At 42.6% G+C, this 20,317-nt stretch overlaps 3 protein-coding genes and 1 long non-coding RNA gene across 7 annotated transcripts in view; 2 read left to right on the top strand and 2 right to left on the bottom strand.

Moving 5' to 3' along the window:
- The window catches only part of meltf (melanotransferrin), a 21,594-nt gene extending 17,525 nt beyond the window's left edge, over positions 1 to 4,069 (top strand). The window contains exons 8-12 of the mRNA XM_031838026.1: positions 16 to 169; positions 1,962 to 2,029; positions 2,968 to 3,155; positions 3,540 to 3,732; positions 3,855 to 4,069. Coding sequence (XP_031693886.1) covers positions 16 to 169; positions 1,962 to 2,029; positions 2,968 to 3,155; positions 3,540 to 3,732; positions 3,855 to 3,910 — 659 coding nt within the window. The 3' untranslated portion in view covers positions 3,911 to 4,069. The remainder of the gene's footprint in view (positions 1 to 15; positions 170 to 1,961; positions 2,030 to 2,967; positions 3,156 to 3,539; positions 3,733 to 3,854) is intronic.
- A 3,452-nt stretch (positions 4,070 to 7,521) lies between these two features.
- LOC116353030 (uncharacterized) lies at positions 7,522 to 8,800 on the bottom strand. The gene is made up of 2 exons (XR_004202317.1): positions 8,695 to 8,800; positions 7,522 to 8,488 (listed from the first exon to the last, which is right to left on the bottom strand). It is a non-coding gene; the product is annotated as an uncharacterized LOC116353030 (long non-coding RNA).
- Positions 8,801 to 10,738: 1,938 nt separating this feature from the next.
- Positions 10,739 to 12,823, top strand: ncbp2 (nuclear cap binding protein subunit 2). Its single transcript, XM_020499579.2, has 4 exons — positions 10,739 to 10,896; positions 11,392 to 11,573; positions 11,854 to 11,992; positions 12,374 to 12,823. Exons 1-4 carry the CDS (start codon positions 10,822 to 10,824, stop codon positions 12,443 to 12,445), a joined length of 468 nt encoding a protein of 155 aa, XP_020355168.1. The 5' UTR covers positions 10,739 to 10,821; the 3' UTR covers positions 12,446 to 12,823.
- Positions 12,824 to 14,143: 1,320 nt separating this feature from the next.
- On the bottom strand, positions 14,144 to 19,586 carry senp5 (SUMO specific peptidase 5). Of its 4 annotated transcripts, none has more exons than XM_020499582.2 (11): positions 19,494 to 19,586; positions 18,717 to 18,821; positions 17,310 to 18,412; positions 17,097 to 17,202; positions 16,857 to 17,004; positions 16,689 to 16,736; positions 16,480 to 16,557; positions 16,137 to 16,274; positions 15,668 to 15,751; positions 15,523 to 15,573; positions 14,144 to 15,418 (listed from the first exon to the last, which is right to left on the bottom strand). In XM_020499582.2, exons 3-11 carry the CDS (start codon positions 18,262 to 18,264, stop codon positions 15,308 to 15,310), a joined length of 1,719 nt encoding a protein of 572 aa, XP_020355171.1. In that variant the 5' UTR covers positions 18,265 to 18,412; positions 18,717 to 18,821; positions 19,494 to 19,586; the 3' UTR covers positions 14,144 to 15,307. The 4 variants fall into 4 exon arrangements, with proteins under 4 accessions (XP_020355171.1, XP_020355170.1, XP_020355172.1 ...); XM_020499581.2 differs by having other exon boundaries at positions 19,443 to 19,546; XM_020499583.2 differs by having other exon boundaries at positions 19,446 to 19,537.
- Between the last annotated feature and the right edge of the window lie 731 nt (positions 19,587 to 20,317).

The raw sequence follows: 20,317 nt of genomic DNA, 5'->3' as shown, positions 1-20,317 counted from the left end.
TTCTGTCCTCCTCAGCCGCTGGAGGTTTCTTTAAGAACAGCTGTGTCCCTGGTGCCAATCAGCCTGGTTTCCCTGGCAACCTGTGTGACCTGTGTGTGGGGGACAACAAAGGGCAGAACAAGTGTGAGAAAGGCAAGGACCTGTATGACGGATACGATGGAGCGTTCAGGTACAGTACCTCTCACAACTTCCTGATCCATTTAAAGAAAGATTGAGGTCTCTGTTCAGTCTGTGAAGCTGAATCTGTTCAGTCTGTGAAGCTGAATCTGTTCAGTCTGTGAAGCTGAATCTGCTCAGTCTGTGAAGCTGAATCTGCTCAGTCTGTGAAGCTGAATCTGCTCAGTCTGTGAAGCTGAATCTATTCAGTCTGTGAAGATGGCTCTGTTCAGTCTGTGAAGCTGAATCTATTCAGCCTGTGAAACTGACTCTATTCAGTCTGTGAAGCTGAATCTATTCAGCCTGTGAAACTGACTCTATTCAGTCTGTGAAGCTGAATCTATTCAGTCTTGTGAAACAGACTCTATTCAGTCTGTGAAGCTGAATCTATTCAGCCTGTGAAACTGACTCTATTCAGTCTGTGAAGCTGAATCTATTCAGTCTTGTGAAACAGACTCTATTCAGTCTGTGAAGCTGAATCTATTCAGCCTGTGAAACTGACTCTATTCAGTCTGTGAAGCTGAATTTATTCAGCCTGTGAAACTGACTCTATTCAGTCTGTGAAGCTGAATCTATTCAGCCTGTGAAACTGACTCTATTCAGTCTGTGAAGCTGAATCTATTCAGTCTGTGAAACTGACTCCATTCAGTCTGTGAAGCTGAATCTATTCAGCCTTGTGAAACTGAATATATTCAGTCTGTGAAACTGAATCTATTCAGTCTGTGAAACTGACTCTATTCAGCCTGTGAAGCTGAATCTATTCAGTCTGTGAAGCTGAATCTATTCAGTCTGTGAAGCTGAATCTATTCAGTCTGTGAAGCTGAATCTATTCAGTCTGTGAAGCTGAATCTATTCAGTCTGTGAAGCTGAATCTATTCAGTCTGTGAAGCTGAATCTATTCAGTCTTGTGAAACTGAAACGTGACAGTTTCCGTAATAGAAATGTAAAGGTGATTTGTAATTTAGTGGATGTATGAAGCGTTCACCGTGCATGTTGTCTCCGCCAGCGCTGGAACACTACCTTTCAGTTCCAATCACACTGTAAAGCTGAACTTCTGCGACTTGAATACAGCCCTTAGACATAGTTTATGAAGTGCCAAGACAATTCCATTGTAGTTATAACACCATTTACAATGTTATAGTCAAACTATGTATATCGGCCTTGGTTTGTTGTAATTGTAGACCGTAGGGAACATCCTAGAGAGAGATAGCATCATCGACATATACATTTGACATTTGAGTCATTTAGCAGACATTCTTATCCTGAGAGACTTACAGTAGAGAATGCATACATTTTGATCCCCCCCCCCCCCCCCCGTGGGAATCGAACCCACAGCCCTGTGGGAATCGAACCCACAGCCATGTGGGAATCGAACCCACAACCCTGGCGTTGAAGTTCGTTCAGACATTCCTATGGGGAAAGAATAGGGTTTTGGAATAAATGCAGAAAATGAGGTCTGAGGTAAAAACAGACTTAGGAGTTCTTCTACATTCTGTTCCATAAGATAATAGCAGTCAGTTAACATGACCTTTATGGTTGATTACACTTTATGGATTTTTTGTAAATGACATAAATTCAACAACAACAAAAATGACGTTAGCTGATGAAGATAATCTCATAGAACAAACCGTGTCAGATCTCCTCGACCCGTGTTTTACCACAGAGCTTATTTTCTACCTTTCTCCAAAAACACTACAACAACAAAAAACGACATTCATTTTCTCCATAGTCTTTGTCCCACGAACCGTGGCAGAGTTAGTGTCAACATAAAGACCCCATTTACTATTTAACTCTATTTGTATCAGGTGTTTGGCCACGGGAACTGGAGAGGTGGCCTTCATCAAGCACACCACTGTCTTCCAAAACACTGATGGTAAGTGTGTGTGTGTGTGTGTGTGTGTGTGTGTTGCGTGTGTGTTACATACCATCTCCGGTCAGGAAACCAACCATTGTTATCATTGCACCATAACCCCACTACCATAAACCCATAACCCCACTACCGAAACCATAAACCCATAACCCCACTACCGAAACCATAAACCCATAACCCCACTACCGAAACCATAAACCCATAACCCCACTACCGAAACCATAAACCCATAACCCCACTACCGAAACCATAAACCCATAACCCCACTACCGAAACCATAAACCCATAACCCCACTACCGAAACCATAAACCCATAACCCCACTACCGAAACCATAAACCCATAACCCCACTACCGAAACCATAAACCCATAACCCCACTACCGAAACAATAAACCCATAACCCCACTACCGAAACCATAAACCCATAACCCCACTACCGAAACCATAAACCCATAACCCCACTACCGAAACCATAAACCCATAACCCCACTACCGAAACCATAAACCCATAACCGAAACCATAAACCCATAACCCCACTACCGAAACCATAAACCCATAACCCCACTACCGAAACCATAAACCCATAACCCCACTACCGAAACCATAAACCCATGAACCCATAACCGAAACCATAAACCCATAACCCCACTACCGAAACCATAAACCCATAACCCCACTACCGAAACCATAAACCCATAACCCACTACCGGAACCATAAACCCATAACCCCACTACCGAAACCGTAAACCCATAACCCCACTACCAGAATCATAAACATGTTCAGAGGATGTGGAAATGTTTCCCAGTCATTAACAACTTGCTGACACGTTGCTCTTTGACTCCATAACTTCATATCAGTATTTGTGAATTAGGAGAGTTATCTCTGTATATCTGCGGTACGTTTTCTAATCTCTGTGTGTTTATCTCTCTGTCCTCTAGGTAATTCAGGTGAGTCGTGGGCCATTGACCTGCAGTCTAAGGACTTCCAGCTGCTGTGTCCCCACGGCTCCAGGGCAGAGGTCACCCAGTACGCCCACTGTAACCTGGCCCGCGTCCCCTCCCACGCCGTTATGGTACGGCCCGACACCAACATCTACGCCCTCTATGGCCTGCTGGACAAAGCACAGGTACGACTGACTGGGCCTTTGGTTCTTTGATTGGTTGATTTGGTTGATTGAGTGATTAGTTGATTTATTGAATGATTGGTTGATTTATTGGTTATTTTATTAAGTGATTGGATTGATTTGTTGACTGTTTGAGGGATTGGTTGATTTATTAGTTGAGTGAGTGAGTGAGTGAGTGAGTGAGTGAGTGATTGGTCGATTTGTTGACTGTTTGAGGGATTGGTTGATTTATTAGTTGAGTGAGTGAGTGAGTGTTTGGTCGATTTGTTGATTGATTGTATGCATGTGGCATAACATAACATCACATAAATAAATATCCCTTCTACACACACCTGAAAACGGTGAACTACATGTTGATACACTTATGTCCACTTCATCTCCCTCCAGGAGTACTATAGTAGTGACACGGGTTCAGAGTTCAAGATGTTTGACTCGTCTAAGTACCAGGGCTCTGACCTCATCTTCAAAGACTCCACTGTCAGCATGATCGGAGTGGCTGAGAGGAAGACCTATGACAAGTGGCTGGGACAGGGCTACATGGACTCACTTACCAACATGGAGTGCAACTCCTCTGCTAAAGGTACTGTACACAAACTCACACACACTCTCTTTGATCTATCTCATTTTACTGACGGTAATGCTTTAGGAACAGTAGCTTTCCTATGTGCTGGTGTTACTGAAGTATGTTTGTTTGGCTTACAGCACTGTCTTCCCTGCTCCTGGTGGCTCTGATGAGCTCCATCTTCCTCTGGGTGTAAGAAGCCATGTCCTAACCCAAACCAGTCCCCCTGTCCAAGTTCTAGCCCCAAACCAGTCCCCCTGTCCAAGTTCCAGCCCCAACCCAGTCCCCCTGTCCAAGTTCCAGCCCCCCTGTCCAAGTTCCAGCCCCAACCCAGCCCCCCTGTCCAAGTTCCAGCCCCAACCCAGCCCCCCTGTCCATGCTCCAGCCCCAACTCAGCCCCCCTGTCCAAGTTCCAGCCCCAACCCAGCCCCCCTGTCCAAGTTACAACCCTAACCCAGCCCCCCTGTCCAAGTTCCAACCCAGCCCCCCTGTCCAAGATCCAACCCTAACCCAGCCCCCCTGTCCAAGTTCCAACCCTAACCCAGCCCCCCTGTCCATGTTCCAGCCCCAACCCAGCCCCCCTGTCCAAGTTCTAGCCCCAAACCAGCCCCTGTCCAAGTTCTAGCCCCCCTGTCCAAGTTCCAGCCCTAACCCAGTCCCCCTGTCCAAGTTCCAGCCCCAACCCAGCCCCCCTGTCCAAGTTCCAACCCAGTCCCCCTGTCCAAGTTCCAGCCCCAACCCAGCCCCCCTGTCCAAGTTCCAACCCAGCCCCCCTGTCCAAGTTCCAACTCAGCCCCCCTGTCCAAGTTCCAACCCAGCCCCCCTGTCCAAGTTCCAGCCCCAACTCAGCCCCCCTGTCCAAGTTCCAGCCCCAACCCAGCCCCCCAGTCCAAGTTCTAGCCCCAAACCAGCCCCTGTCCATGTTCCAGCCCCAACCCAGTCCCCCTGTCCAAGTTCCAGCCCCAACTCAGCCCCCTGTCCAAGTTTCAACCCTAACCCCTATCCCAGCCTGAACCCCTGTCCAAAACCCTAGTCACATTCCCAGCCTGAACCCTGTCAAAATCCCTAGTCACATTCCCAGCCTGAACCCCTGTCCAAATCCCTCGACAAATTCCCAGAAGCAACACAAAACCTCTGTTTTTGTCCAGCCCAATTCCTTTACCAACCCCAGTAGCCTACTCCCTCTGTAGGGAATCTCTCCTCTTCTGCCAAAGCGCCAGCAATAACACTACACATTACCACCCAGTACATTACTACCCAGTACATTACTACCCAGTACAGTACTACCCAGCACATTACTACCCAGCACATTACCACCCAGTACATTGCTACCCAGCACATCACCACCCAGTACATTACTACCCAGCACATTACCACCCAGTACATTACTACCCAGCACATTACCACCCGGCACATTACTACCTAGTACATTACCGCCCAGCGCATTACCGCCCAGCACATTACTACCCAGCACATTACTACCCAGCACATTACTACCCAGTACATTACCACCCAGCACATTACTACCCAGCACATTACTACCCAGCACATTACCACCCAGCGAACCACAGCAGCATTTCCTGTCATGTTGGAATCTTTAGAAGATGATGATTCATAGCTTGTGATTGTACTTTAGATTCATAGCTTGTGATTGTACTTTAGATTCATAGCTTATGATTGTACTTTATTCTACTGTATATGTTGATGCTAGGATTTGTGAGGAAGGATAACATGTTGAAAATACTATTTGACTTGGGTCTAAATTATGGTCACTGTTGTTGAGTCAGTGAGTCAAGGTGCTTATTGAGTCAGTGAGTCAAGGTGCTTATTGAGTCAGTGAGTCAAGGTGCTTATTGAGTCAGTGAGTCAAGGTGCTTCTTGAGTCAGTGAGTCAAGGTGCTTATTGAGTCAGTGAGTCAAGGTGCTTCTTGAGTCAGTGAGTCAAAGTGCTTATTGAGTCAGTGATTCAAGGTGCTTATTGAGCTTGTCTCTCAATGGGAAAAATATCCTGTTTTCTTTGGTCGAGCTACAGAGGATGAAGTCCTTCCCAACCAGAGATGACGAAGGATTGCTATTATGCTTACTGACGGTAACTGCCATATCAGTGTATATGTTTTTACCTGTTACATACTTTACTATGCAGTGTTCGTCTCTCCACAAGGTGTGTATATTGCTTACACTGACTATTGTGAGTACTACTTATGGGCACAAGCCATATCTGGGAATATGGCGCGTTTTGCACATTCTGCCTTTACTGTATAAGCTAATGCCATATCAGTGAATATGCACTGCTTGAACTACAGGATGTGTGTTGTGAAATGTTTTGAAAAGAGTCAAATAGGGGGTGTTTTATTCATATGGTCTCCCCAAATCCTGGAAAGACAAACATTTAAGCCAAGACAACTTGCTCACTATCTGTATTTAGGGTCTCGATTCAATCCGTATCGCGGGAAGTTCAGCGTTACAGCGTGAATAGAGGCCTAGAAGTTTCCATTTGCTTGGCTGGTAATCAAATTCTACGATAAGAATGTGAATTATAGCCTACTGATAAATATTATAGATTGGAACCTGCTTGCACCTGATATGCACTTGTTTTGGAGAGAACATTGAACAAGCCATCCTTGTTTTTTTTGCTTTTGAAACTTAGGTGTACTTTGATTTTAAAGTCATGTGGAATTTTGAAAATGACAGAGTCAGGTTTAAATTCTTATATTACATTTCAATGTTGTACACATGAGCTAAAATCCCATCATCTATAACAATAGTGATTATAAGGAATGGAACTCAACCCAAACCTGATTCCTGCATTGTGACGCAGTGTTGCATTGTGACGGCGCAGTGTTCGATTTATTTTTGCTGCTCTCATGCAATTTTTTGTTCCTGTCCAGTAATATCAGCTTGATTTGTATGTGTATTTCAATGAGAGATAAGTTTATATGATGCTCAGCTACCATATCAGTGTATATGTACAGAGTACTGACTCATTTCTGTCAGAAACAAACGCTTGCCTTCAAAGTTATAGCAATTTCTTCAATGAACATGTAACTAACTAATATTTAGTTGCCAGGCCAGTGCGTCTGCATAAGTATTGCTACAAAACTGCTTCTTTACGAATTCTCTGCTGTTCTTATTAAAAATCTGCATATGGAAGCTGGTGGTCCATCGCATTTTACTGTCGTAGTAGGTTGTGAATGAGAGCCTGTACATTGTGTCAGTCAGCCCATCTACAGAGTCAAGGACTGGGCAATACATTCTTGGTGGACGTGACAATCTCCACGTTGATTGTTTAAAGTTACAATGAAGTATACTCGCACACAATCATGGACTGCGCGTTCTTTGCTGCAACGGCAGTTTGAATGAGTTTGTGAGGTTCAGGGACTCAAGGTTCAGAACCAAGGACGGTTATTATAGCCTCTTTATGGGCCAACCTATGACAAAGTGAAACAGTGAACTTTAAACATGCAAGGTGAGTTGAGGTTCGTCGACACACAGTAATCAACACAATGCTACACTTAGCCATAGCAGACTCACAAAAAGGCAATTACTTTTGTACTAGCTAGCCCTAACTGTCTGCTACCCGAACTTGTCAGCTTCCTCCTCAGGTGTAAAACACACGCTGGTGACGAAGTGCTCTATTCAATCCATATCACTGAAGAGTTACAGATTTCGCAATGTAAATGTAAATTCCGATTGAGCCCGACGTGCAGCGCTTACCGTGAAAGCCAACATTGCCTTTGAATTTCAATTGGACTTTAGTGCAGAATTTTCCACAATACGGATTGATTGAAAAGAGGCCTAAACCTCGTGTTGTCTAGTCATTTTTTTTTTATCAGAATAATCTTTTATTGGTAAAATACATGACAATTTAAAAGCACACTAAGATTTGGCCAATAGGTGAGGACAATCCAAACACATCAAGTCATAATATGTCATGGGAACTGACGTGGGGCTGCATTACAGCAAACATACTATATGATGGTATTCTGCAAGTCAGATCAGGTAGACAATTCCATATCTACAAACACAAACTCCTGAATAAAGACTACTGGGTAGATTGCAACAAATCTCTGTCTCCAGTATGTAGACGTGTTACAGTAGGCTAACTCACCACAAACCCAGACCTGTTACAGTAGACTCATCCACCACAAACCCCAACATTCATTACAGGGGCGCAACTTTGTTTTTAAACCAGTCAGAAAAACACTCCACACTCATTACATGATGATATCTCCCTGATGGAACATTAATCTTGAGTATGTTTTGAGACATAGTAGCTGGTTTACCAGTAGCTTAGTGTTCCCGTCAATATATTAAAATATTGGCTCAGTGATGTAATAGTAGTCGGCCTAGACAGTTGTGAGACGGGTCATGTTGTCAACAGTTCACATGATTGTTTGTCTGTCATACAGACATAAGACTACTGCTTAATTTCTTCATTTCTTTATTTGTCCCTGAGCGTCTCTGAAGCCATCTTTCACCTCCTTGACAAAAGTCTCCCTCACTCTTCTGAACCGGGTCCCGATGTCACCAGCTTCTCGGGGAATCCGTCCGTTTGCCTCTTGCCGAACCTGGCGTAGCGTGTCTGACTTCAGGACCTTCGCCGTCGCAACCTTCCCAGCGATTTGTGCTTTGATGATCGCAAAAGCTGTGATCTGTGCCGCACGTCGGATAGGACGAGACTCCGCTAGTTTTTCAATGACTCGTGGATTGTTCAGGAAAGAGAACAACATACGAATGATGGCCATCTCGCACAGTAAATAAATGGTCTTGTTACCTGTAAAACAAACGACAAGACAGCTGATGTTATTTCACTGCCCAGAGTTAGCTAACCAGCTAGCTAGCTAGCTACTCGTGGTAGTTAGCTGCCTTTCCCGAAAAATACGTTAGTTCATGAGAAAACATCAATACTCTTTTTATTATAACATGCTGTAAGGAGCCACTGGTAAAGTTAAGATTAATATCGAAGAGTTTCTCACATACTTCCTTGTTCATTCAGATGACCGCTACTTTGAGACGCGAGGTTACATCAGAGACACACTGTTCTGCCAGCAGCATAAAAGATGGCGTCAATTTGTATGGTAATAAAGAATCCTTCAAAATAAGAGCTGCCATTTTAAAAACATTGCAATGTGGATAACTAATTCAAAATATATGACATTTTAATCCATGTCCATTTTTATTGTGCTAATAAGTAAATACAAGAACAAATTTATAGAAACAATTACAAATCAATTACGACTATCGATGTATTATGCGCAAAATGGCAGTGGACACGCTTTTATGTGCAAATATTGATATAATAACCATCATATTGAAACCCGGAGTCACTCAATGACAGGCTGTGTGGTCCTCCCGACTACGACTCCATAAAGCATGTAGTTTATTAGGCTACAGATTAAATAAACTGTGATGAACTTCACAGGGTATTGAAAGTGCAAGGTGATGAGCTTGATGCTTTTCATTCCAATAAATATCCAGGGTCTTATTCTGGTGACACGATCATCGATGCTTGGCTGCCATTTGACAAATTAAACATTCTCACTCTTTTGTCCATAATAATGTCATCATGTAGGCTATACCCGTACTATATCTGCGAGTTGTTGGTTAGAACACACCAGCCAATACCAGAGTGGGCACATTCGCTATAAAACGCCACTTTTTTGTTGTTGTGACAAAATCATCAGTAGATTTGAAAATGCGATGGAAACTCATTTAACTTTTAATTTTTATTTGGTACATGGGAATTTTACCACAAAAGTAATTTTTATGTGTCGTATGATCATTACGCACAGACTTCTATCCACAACAAGAACATTTTAACATTTTATTTATGCATATTTTTGAATATTCACATGAAAATCTGTTGCCAATTGGATGGAAAACTAGCAATAGAATGGAAATATCATTACAAAAAACCAGGAAAATCACATTAACTGCACTGCCCCTTTAACAAACAACACCAAAACTAAAACAGGGTCACATACTTAATTGCCTGCTGATGGGTCAACTGTGGATGGACTTCACATTGATTAAAACTGATTAGGTAGGTTTATGCCACCAGAATACACCTGGCCCAATGGGCAATTTACCAACAGTTTCCTGGACTTCACATTAACATGAACATTCATACAGTTGCATTGTATGTTCTACAATCCGATTTGATATCAATATTGAATTGAAAAAAAATGAAACTGATATTAATATAGATTTTCCATTTCGGTGCCTATAACTCATTTCATGGATTTATTCTATAAGTGATTAAAATGACTGAATTGTATCATAGTGTCAGACCATTAATTTAATGAACACATTTAATGAAACTGGTGATTGAAATTGATGAATGTATCATAGTGTGTGTTAGACCAGTGGTTCCCAACATTTTTCGGTCACTGTGCTGTGGAGTACCCCTGAAGTACCCTCTCATGTGCATTTTACCAATAGGCCTATGGTCTCATTGGTCTTCTCAAGTACAGCCTGTGGATAGGCCAAGTAACTCGAGGGGTCCTAGTACCCCTGGTTGGGAACCACTGTGTTGGACCATGAATTAACTGACACATTTGATGAAATTTCAGACCCATGTTTCACAACACAGGTACTATACTTTTTATATATAGCATAAAATGTATTTGGGGTTTCAAATAGAGTGTATTGCATTGTGGCCAATGTAATGGGTTGAGTAGAAAGTGTTTCTGGGTATACAGACCTCAGTCCCCCATGAAATAACACCATATATAGATTCTACAGAACCTAGTGAGTAATTACAACCCCACTTTTACTTTAGCACCTAGAAAAGTTCTCTCTGTAAGACAATGTGTATTTAATGTACTGCATTGGGGACATTTATTTTACCTTGGAACTTGTTTAAAAAACAAACAAATTTAATGCAAATGTTATTTAAATATGAACAAATATGAAACATTGTTCATGTTTAGAGAATATTTTTTCTTATATGAATAAATAAAGGTTAATTACACCTTTTTTTTTACTATTACGTGGGACTTTTATTTAGAAAATTTCTCAGTTCCGTGACCCGGAAGTACTTTTTGTGTTGTTGACGAGACGTTGATGTAAGGAACACATTTCTCCGCTCATCTTTGAAGCGACACAATGTCTATTAAATTGAATGCGCTATTCAGCGACTCCTACGTTGATGTAAGCCAATACAGAGACCAACATTTTAAGGTAAGGAATGGTTTAAATCAATCGGGAACCAACCAGTAGAATAGTTTTGCTAGCTAACTGTAGCTATCTGTTGCGCTAGCAAGCTACCGGTAGCTTGCAACGTGCTGTCTTTTCTTTCAGACAAACGTTGTTTATCACTTACCTGTGGCTTTCAAACCATTAAAATGGTATTTAAGGATGATTTCCTCCTAGGAATGGGTCGAAAAGTGTTTTCAAAGAGACCAACCTGTAATTAGCTACAGTTTAAAGAGCAAATCAAACTGACCTCTCTAATCAGACTGGTCTCAGTCTAGACATAATACATTTAAATACGAGACATTGAAATTAGCATATGGTTACATGAGATGGAGTCTTATTTAAAACGTATATTATACTGCAAACGTTTACCCATATTAGTGGTGAATAATACTAACAGCTAATGTTAGCGTAATTGTCCTCCTGGCTGTGCAGTTACTAGACTCTTCTAAAGCTGTTCTCCCCCCCTCCATCCTCCAGGGAAATCGATATGAGCAAGAGAAACTGCTGAAGCAGGCTAACACACTCTACGTGGGTAACCTGTCCTTTTACACCACAGAGGAACAAGTGTACGAGCTCTTCTCCAAGAGCGGGGACGTGAAGAGAATAATCATCGGCCTGGATAAGGTGAAGAAGACAGCGTGCGGCTTCTGCTTCGTCGAGTATCCTTTAAAAAAAACTTGTGGATGTGTTTTGGTTCAACATTTTTTAAATTCTATACCCATACACTTAGGGCTCCCGGACCCAGATTAAAACTAGTCCTACACTAAAAAGGACTCTGATTAAGCCTAGTCCTATCAATCAAATGTATTTATAAAGCCCTTTTTCCATCAGCCGATGTAGTCCTACACTAAAGCACAGTCAGTGGAGAGTGACCCTCGGATGTCCAATAGTAGGCTTAATTTGTGTTCCTGGAAACTGGCACCTTGACCCCTCTACCAGATACTACACGCGTACAGATGCTGAAAATGCTATGAGGTTTGTCAACGGGACACGTCTGGATGACCGCATCATCAGAACTGACTGGGACGCTGGTTTTAAAGAAGGCAGGCAGTACGGTCGTGGCAAGTCCGGTGGTCAGGTAAATTTACACCGGGGAAATGCATGTTTACTACCTCAGACGACAGTTGTATATTAGTTAGTTGTCTCTGGTTGTTTATATTGGAATTGATAGTTTTCACAAAATTGTAGTTTTCATTAAAGTGGTACTGTTAAACTGGTTATTGTTTGGATGAGAACTTGAAAGTTACATAACATTACTGTATTAAACAGGACAATCATGTTCGATGTTAATAAGTTATGTAATTGTGACCATGTTGTCTTACCGTTCTGGAACTTGATAGGATCTATCATGAGGAGACAAAGTTCATAGTCTTATGTGAACTATGTCACCCCCTAATAGACCCAAATACTTAACAGGGTCCTTGGCAAAACAAACAAGTCAGTCTCTTTTTCTCCTCAGGTCAGAGACGAATACAGACAAGATTATGACCCAGCCCGGGGGGGCTATGGGAAAGTTGTCTCACGGCCATAAAACATGTCCTATGCTGTTTCTTTGGGGAGGGCTATGGGGAAACTAGTGTCACGAGCCTGAGTCAACATGTTACTGCTGTTTCTTTGCCTGTTTCCAGGTAAGAGATGAATATAGACAAGATTATGACCCTGCTCGAGGTGGATGTGGGAAATTAGCTCAGCTGCAGAAACCTCCCGAGGGACAGAACAGTTTAGTTTGGGTTCCAAGCAGACGTCTGCCAGGGTTTTCTAATGACTCGTTTATTTAGAAGTCTTCTGTGAAGCATTTTTCAGTTAACCATAGTTCCCACAGTCATTATGACCAGTGTGACACACCTTTACAAATGTAATTGTCTCCCAAACTGTATACTTTCAAAAAAATAAAATCTTTTAACGTTTTTTTAAATTTTCTTAATGTATCTGCTATACAAACTGGAACACTAGTTTGGTAATGTGGAGCAACTCTTCTGATCGGATTGAGTAGTTTCTTATGGATGAAGTGTGTGTGTGTAAACACAGGTTCACTTGCTGGCTGTTTAAGGTCCATGGAGGTGATACTGATGGCCTTTCAGTTTATGGCTCGATGGAGAAAAGCTACGGACCTAAAACTTGCCTGTTCGAGTTGCGACAACTACAGCAATTTTGACTAACCTTGACCTAATTCTCCTAACCTGCTGTATAGGCTATAAACCATCAGTGTCCCAACACCAGGATTCAATAGGATGGCAGGTTATAGGCATTGTGGCTTTTAAAGGCAATTTTCGTCTGAGCCGTTATCTTGAATGGGATCCCTGTGTCTGTAGGAACATTGCCTTTTCATTTAAAGCTGTAATGTCAATAGTCGGATTCAATCTGTAGTGCTGCTGACATTTTAAAGGCAACGTTACCACGTCGGCTCGATCAGAAATTACCTTTTAAATGTAAACTTCGATTTTAATTGAGCTCTTGTATCAGGGAATCACCACACGCTGGTCAGTTACACCAAGTAACTTTCCAAACTTCATATCACCATTAAACATCCTCATATGGGTGATTGTTTGCTGAAGTAGTTAACATGAACAGACGGATCCATCCAGTTGACAAACATCTGCTCTTTTGTCGTTTCCATTTCAGAAAGTAAACCACGGTCTCCTAATAGAAGAGAATTCAAATAGAATTGACACTGTTCTCTAAAAAGCATAATGGAATCGTGGCTGGGCATCCTAACAACCCTGTGCTCTGTCATCTCAACATTACTTAAAACTAAAAAAGTGTTTGACTGTATTCAGGGATTAATTTGGGAAGGAAACTGTTCCATTTTAGGATGAGACAGCATACATTGGGAACCTTTGAGGACAGTTTACCCATCTAGAGAATCCCAATTTAATCTCCTCTAGGTGTTTGTCAGCATAACTGGGGTGGCAGGGTAGCCTAGTGGTTAGAGCGTTGGACTAGTAACTGGAAGGTTGCAAGTTCAAATCCCTGAGCTGACAAGGTACAAATCTGTCGTTCTGCCCCAGAACAGCCAGTTAACCCACTGTTCCTAGGCCGTCATTGAAAATAAGCATTTGTTCTTAACTGACTTGCCTAGGTAAAATTTAAAAATAACCCTGCAAACACTAACATAGTAACTGAAAATTAAATAAAAATCGGAAAGTTTCTCAAAGAAGATCAACCAGATTAGAGTGATCTGTGAACATTCAATGGTGCAATAGCATTGCTATGTGAGATTTGTCGCATCTACCCATTATAGAAAGTTATTTATTTAAGGAGAATTACTGATGCTAAATGGTTTTGAACATCCAGATCTGTTCACACTTGATTGATATCCAGACATTTTAATCATCTACACCGGTCTTAAAAATGTGGACAACACAAAAGGCATATGTTAGCACCAGGTATACACTGGGCTCAAATGTGCATTAATGACAGATAGTATAGATGGGATTCAGCAATTTCTACAGCAGCATTTTCTCAATTACAAACTGTCTGTGGACCAGCACCCTCAGATGGGTGATCCTCATGAGGAAGATGACCATAGTGGACCAGCACCCTCAGATGGGTGATCCTCCAATGAGGAAGATGACCATAGTGGGCCGGGCCCCTCATACAATAAAAGGCTTAGAAACGGTTCTACAGCAGTAGCATTAAATTCTTTCTCAGTACACTAAAATGTCAAAATACACTTATTGTTTAAACAGCATATTTTCAACAGAAGCAGGAAGAGGTGTGCGTTTTCATGAAGCCATTCTGAGTGGAGCATCATAACTAACTCCCTGATAACAAACTGCTGTTTGTGATGCCAAAACGTGGAGTTTCTCAAGAACTAAGAAGCGGTTCGAGATTAAGTAACATTAAAACAGTATATTCAGTTAAACGTTAGCCTTCGATGAGTTATTGTTCTCTACCTCACTAGTCAGGCAGACACTACATGATATAAAACAAGAACCTTCAAGTTTCACCTACTGTCCCATATAATCTCCTGTTTACAGTTTAAGAACTGAAGCTAGGAAACGTGTTATAAACACGGATAGGTCCATTACCGGTCTCAAACCTACCAGCAGAGTTGGCTCCAGGTCAGTCAGCCAGTCAGGTCAGCCAGTCAGCAGTGGAAACTTTGTGGACGTCAACTCAAAAGAAATTCAAAAGTGCCTCTAATTATCAAGGAATATAAAAACAAGTCCAACGCTGGACCTCTACTGAAGGACAGATGGTTGTTTTCACCGTCTCTGTGTCGTTAATCAAACAACGTGTCCAGTTTCCACTGCGCTTCATTCAGCTTCTTGGCTCGTCATGTTTTAAAATATTAACGGCCCTTCCACAATAAGGGTCAAACAGTCGTTAAAGCCCACAGTCCAGTGGAAAGGCAGGTGTACTCTCTCTAGAGCTGGGACACTGCGGTTGATCAGTCATTCAGTTTACAGTCACAGAGCTCTTTGTAAATCCTCTTGCGGACTTTGGGCATGTCCTCCTGTGTGAACTGCAGCGGCTCTTTCAATGCCAGGCACTTACAGTACTGAGAGAGAAACAAAGCGGGGGAAGAGTTAAATAGGGAAGATTCACCACAGGAATGTGTGTGTGTGTGGAATTTACAGTACGAGAGGGAAATTCCCCACTCACCTCCAAGATGAAGACTCCACAGTCACTGTCGTTCTTCTGTTGAGGAATACCCTGAGGGTGGGAACCAATCAGAGACAGTGGTCAACACACGGTCAATCAGAAAGCACGAGAGAGAACAGTCACACGGTACCATCTGAAACAATACCTTGCTTATAATAGTCTTCCAGCCTTTCTGATATGCAGTTTGTTTCTTCTCCTCGGCCTCAGACAGGATATAAGTCAGGATGTTCTGTGGGCCAGATGAACACAGAAGGGTTTAGTTAAATAGTTCACAAATCGACTCCTTCAAGGTCTCCTAAAATGTGGACAACGTGTCAAACTCATTCCAAGGAGGGCCTAGTGTCTGCGGGTTTTCACTCCACCCTTTTACTTGATGAAATAAGGTCACTAATTAGTATTAAAAATAAAACTCCCCTCACCTGGTTGCCTGTCTTAATCATCGAAAGGAAAACCTGCAGACACTAGGCTCTCTGTGGAATGAGTTTGTCACCGATGACGTAGACTAATGTTAAAATGATAAATGCTCATCAAATCAAACCAATGTTCCTCAGATCGAGGATAAATATTCAGAAGCAACTGAGTTTGATAGAGGCAGAGGACTAAAGTGAGAGTACCTCCATGGTGTATTTGAAGACGATGCCCTGGGAGTCATAATAGTGGATGTGGTGGTTGGCTATGTCCACTGTGATCAGGGACCAGTGAATCTCTAGGTGGATAGGAATCAACAACAGCCTCTTAGAAAACAGATCCACCTGAGAGAGAGCGACACAGAGACACAGAGAGAGAGACAGAGAGAGAGATACCAGATTAACCACAATCGCGGACATATTCTAATTTAGCTAGTTCTGTGAGACTGACAGTCTCAGATAAACAGTGAGCCTTTACATTTCTGGTCCTGCAGGTCATATCTTAACAAACTAGCGATAAATATGGCTGCATCTTCCATAACTAGCTTACCTTTTTGGTCCATCTCTTAACCCCTTCGTAGCCTTTGGCCACCAGCTGCCTGTGGAAAAAGCTGTTGAAGAAATGAACCTGCGGGAGAAAAATAGGAAAACATTCAGTAATCTTGGTAACCAAGCAGAAGACCACCACCATCCTAACGACTCCCTTTCACAATTAACCCTTTGTTGACCATTCTGATCCAGGATCCAAAATGAACGCACCTTGTTCTGTGTAGCATCCATGATCAATTCTCCATACATGTTTATCACCTAGACACACACACACACACACGACAGAAACATGGCAACGTTTGAATTTCAGGTTCGATAATACGTAGGCGAATAAGTTAATAAGCAGCAACCACACAGTTTCCTATCGACCAAAGCTACCTGGTCGTTGACCCAGTTTTGGTCATCCAGTGTGGACAGGTCCTCCAGGGTCAGAGTGTGCTTGTTGTAGTCCACTTTGAAGCACTTCATAGGGGTGGAGGCGAGACCCGCTTTATACTTCATCATTTCTGAGTGGATGTTTAGCTTCCTAGTACAGAGAAATGAACAGAGATGCTATCAGCATAACAATGGAAATCAACAATGAAATTGAAGCTGGTTTGTATCTCAAACGATTCCTACTTGTCATGGAGGTCAGTGTTACACTTGTTCTTCAGATGCTCCAGGACGTCAGTCTCACTGAGGGGGATAAAGCTCCCGTACTTCACATAGAAGAACGCCAGGAACTCTGAGTGAGAGAGAGACAGGACTCAATAATAACACCATAAATAAGTAATATGAACATAAAATGTATACGATTTAAAAAAAATCATAGTTACAATAAAAGTTTAGTACCATGTATAAGGTCTATGATTACTTCATGGATGTTGTCTTCAGGGTTGGGTTGCTGTGCTGGGTTTGAGACACAGTCCTCCTCTGGCTCAGGGCTTGGAGCCCACACTCCCACCTCACAGTAATCTCTGTGGTCCCACAGAGCGAAGGGGTGGAGGGTGCTGCATAACATAATGCCTGGGGAAACACAGGCTGTGGCTGATGGTTCCACCTCCATAGGGGCGCTACAGTCTGTTGGTTCCTCGTTGGGCACAGCCAATGTACCGTTGGAAAGGGATACAGCTGCGTCACCAGCCTGGGGCTGCTTCATGACCTCCGTGTTAGAGTCGGTTACCGGCTGTTTGTCTAAACCACAACCATTCTCCTGCTCCATCTCTGAATCAGGAACATGCTCAACCACAGCCTTCATTATAGGTTGAACCACAGAGTTTGTTACTGGTTGAACCACAGACTTGGTCACCAGTTTAACCACAGTGTACGTTAACTTCTGACCGATAGAGTTCATTAAGGGTTGACCCATAGAGTCCGTTAAAGGTTGAGGTTGACTGACAGAGTTGTTTACAAGTTGAGCCACAACATTCATTACAGGTTGACCGACAGAGCTGGTTACAAATGGAGCCACGGAGTTGGTTACCTCCTCCACAACTGAGTCGTTCGCCAGCTGTCGGATGGCTGTTACCTGCTCCTCTGTCATCTGGGTCTTCTCAGAAGAGTGGTGACCACCCGTCCTCTTGGGGGTCTCCCCCAGGGCCTGGCCCCTTCCCTTCCCCAGATGGGCCCTGCGTTGTCTGGGCTTGCCACCTGGAGTCTTCCCAGGTGGGTCCTTCCCATTGTGGTGCTTAGAGTTTGGCCCACAGCAGTCACATGCCTTGGGTGTCCTCTTCCTCCCAGAGGAGCGGCCATTGGTGCCCACCAGTGCCGGAGGTGGTGTTTGGGGGACTGAGACGTTATGAACCATGGCTCTGTCCTCAGCTACTACCCCATCCCTTCACAGCTGCTTCTGGCCCAGAGTGCTGGTCCCAGCCCTCAGGGGCACTGAACCAGGGACCCCCCAGTAGATGGACTTTCTACCTGAGTTGTGGGTGGATAAGGACCCTGGACTAGAGCTGGGATGATAAACAGAAAATTATCGCCACCGACCATACTGATCACTTACCGCAGGCATTTTGCTGACATCATTCATTAAGCACATGAGAAATGTTAAGTTTGAAGTGAAATAAATGTGCAAATATGGGTGATTGTTAATGGGACAATTGATGGCTACAACCATAGTACATAGTACTTTAAAGGGTATAAAAATAAACAAAACTGTGGTGCACATTAATGTTATAAATGTATCGTTCTACTTATCGATATCGCACCAATTCAGGCAATTTTTTGCAATATTTTTGCCCATATCGCCCAGCTAACCTGCACCCTGGCTGGCCAGGTAGTTGACAGTTTCAGACTGAAGTCTTAGAGGGTGGCGAATGGAGGTCCTTCTCAGGAGTTACCCCTTACAAGCCAAGGAAGAAGCTACATTGAAGGAAAGAGAGCTGTTAGGATAGCTTAAATGTGTGAAATTAATGTACTAAGTTTATTTGATGAAAACAGTATTGTTGATAGATAGCTAGGCATATTAGAAGAACTGGTGTGACCTGCTATATTGTCAGATGTCCCAACAGTTTAATTAATATACATGACATTATTACACATATTGCTAATCCTTTACTAAAATAACGTAAAGGAGTATCTAATAATGGTGATGTCTGCAACAAATAAACCATTCTGAGCAACTTATCACTTTTTGGGCAACTGAACTTGTCTGTGAGGTCGTTAGCTCGCTAATAGTGTGCTCAGCCATGTTTACAATAACTTGAGCTGCTTTTGCGTCTTGCAATCGATGATTGGATAACTATTCCTCTACTGTTGTAACGCTGTAGCGTGTGAATGTTGTGTAGCTAAACACAAAAGAGTCATGACAACGTTGGAGTATCGAACAAGCTAGCTAGCATAGCAAGCTGACTATAGCTAGCTACTAACACAAATGGTTTCCTGTTTCCATGGCTGAAAATGCGATCTGCACAGAGACACCGCTTTAACTCGTTCTTACAGTATCGATAACTCATAAGCACAACTAAAAAGCACATATATTACCACATTTCTGCAATCGTCAAACAAGTTTCAGCGATAACAAACAACTCTCACTTGTGTGATCAAACAATCCATCTCATTAGTTTGCCGTCGCTTACTGATTGCGTCACATTTCAACGCAAACGGTTCTCACTAGTTTACCACGACTACAAAGTCAAAATTGCTGGTCGTTATCAATAAAAAGTGCAGTGTTCAATTTACCTGCTGGCGGGTAAGAAGACCCTCCAGCTCTGCTAAAACCATTGACTCCTGCTTGCCGTTTTCAAGGTATTGTTGAATAAACATGAACTATTTGGTTGTAATATCATCACCTCTTGAAAAGCATAGTCAGAACTACACATTTCCGATTATTCTATGTATGAGAAATGCGCACATTTAGCGCTTTTTTATTTATTTATTTCACCTTTATTTAACTAGGCAAGTCAGTTAAGAACAAATTCTTATTTACAATGACGGCCTAGGAACAGTGGCAAAACGACAGATTTTCACCTTGTCAGCTTGGGGATTCGATCTAGTAACCTTTCGGTTACTGGTTAAAAGCTCTAACCACTAGGCTACCTGCAGCCCCAAAACATTAACGGAAAGGTTCACCTATTTTGAAGGTTATATTGTTTTTGTCCATCTCTGAGTGATGGTCTATCGACTCCGTTGGTCATTTCATGTTTTCATGAGTATCTTTGAGTTATTGGCGTTCAAGCAGGCAGAAATCCGTCCGGTATGACGTTATGATCATCATGATAAACTCGCACTCACTACACTGGAAGTTTATAGGAAAACTACTTTTAGATCGCCAAAAACGTATATCATACATGCCAGATGTCATAACTCGGAAGGATGTCTTCTCTTGAATTGATCATATATTTGCGCTATTCCGACCT

The sequence above is a fragment of the Oncorhynchus kisutch genome, linkage group LG13 (assembly GCF_002021735.2).
Source record: "Oncorhynchus kisutch isolate 150728-3 linkage group LG13, Okis_V2, whole genome shotgun sequence".
NCBI lineage: Eukaryota > Metazoa > Chordata > Actinopteri > Salmoniformes > Salmonidae > Oncorhynchus > Oncorhynchus kisutch.
Note: the sequence above shows the minus strand (reverse complement) of the source record. Positions and strands in the feature narration are given on the sequence as shown.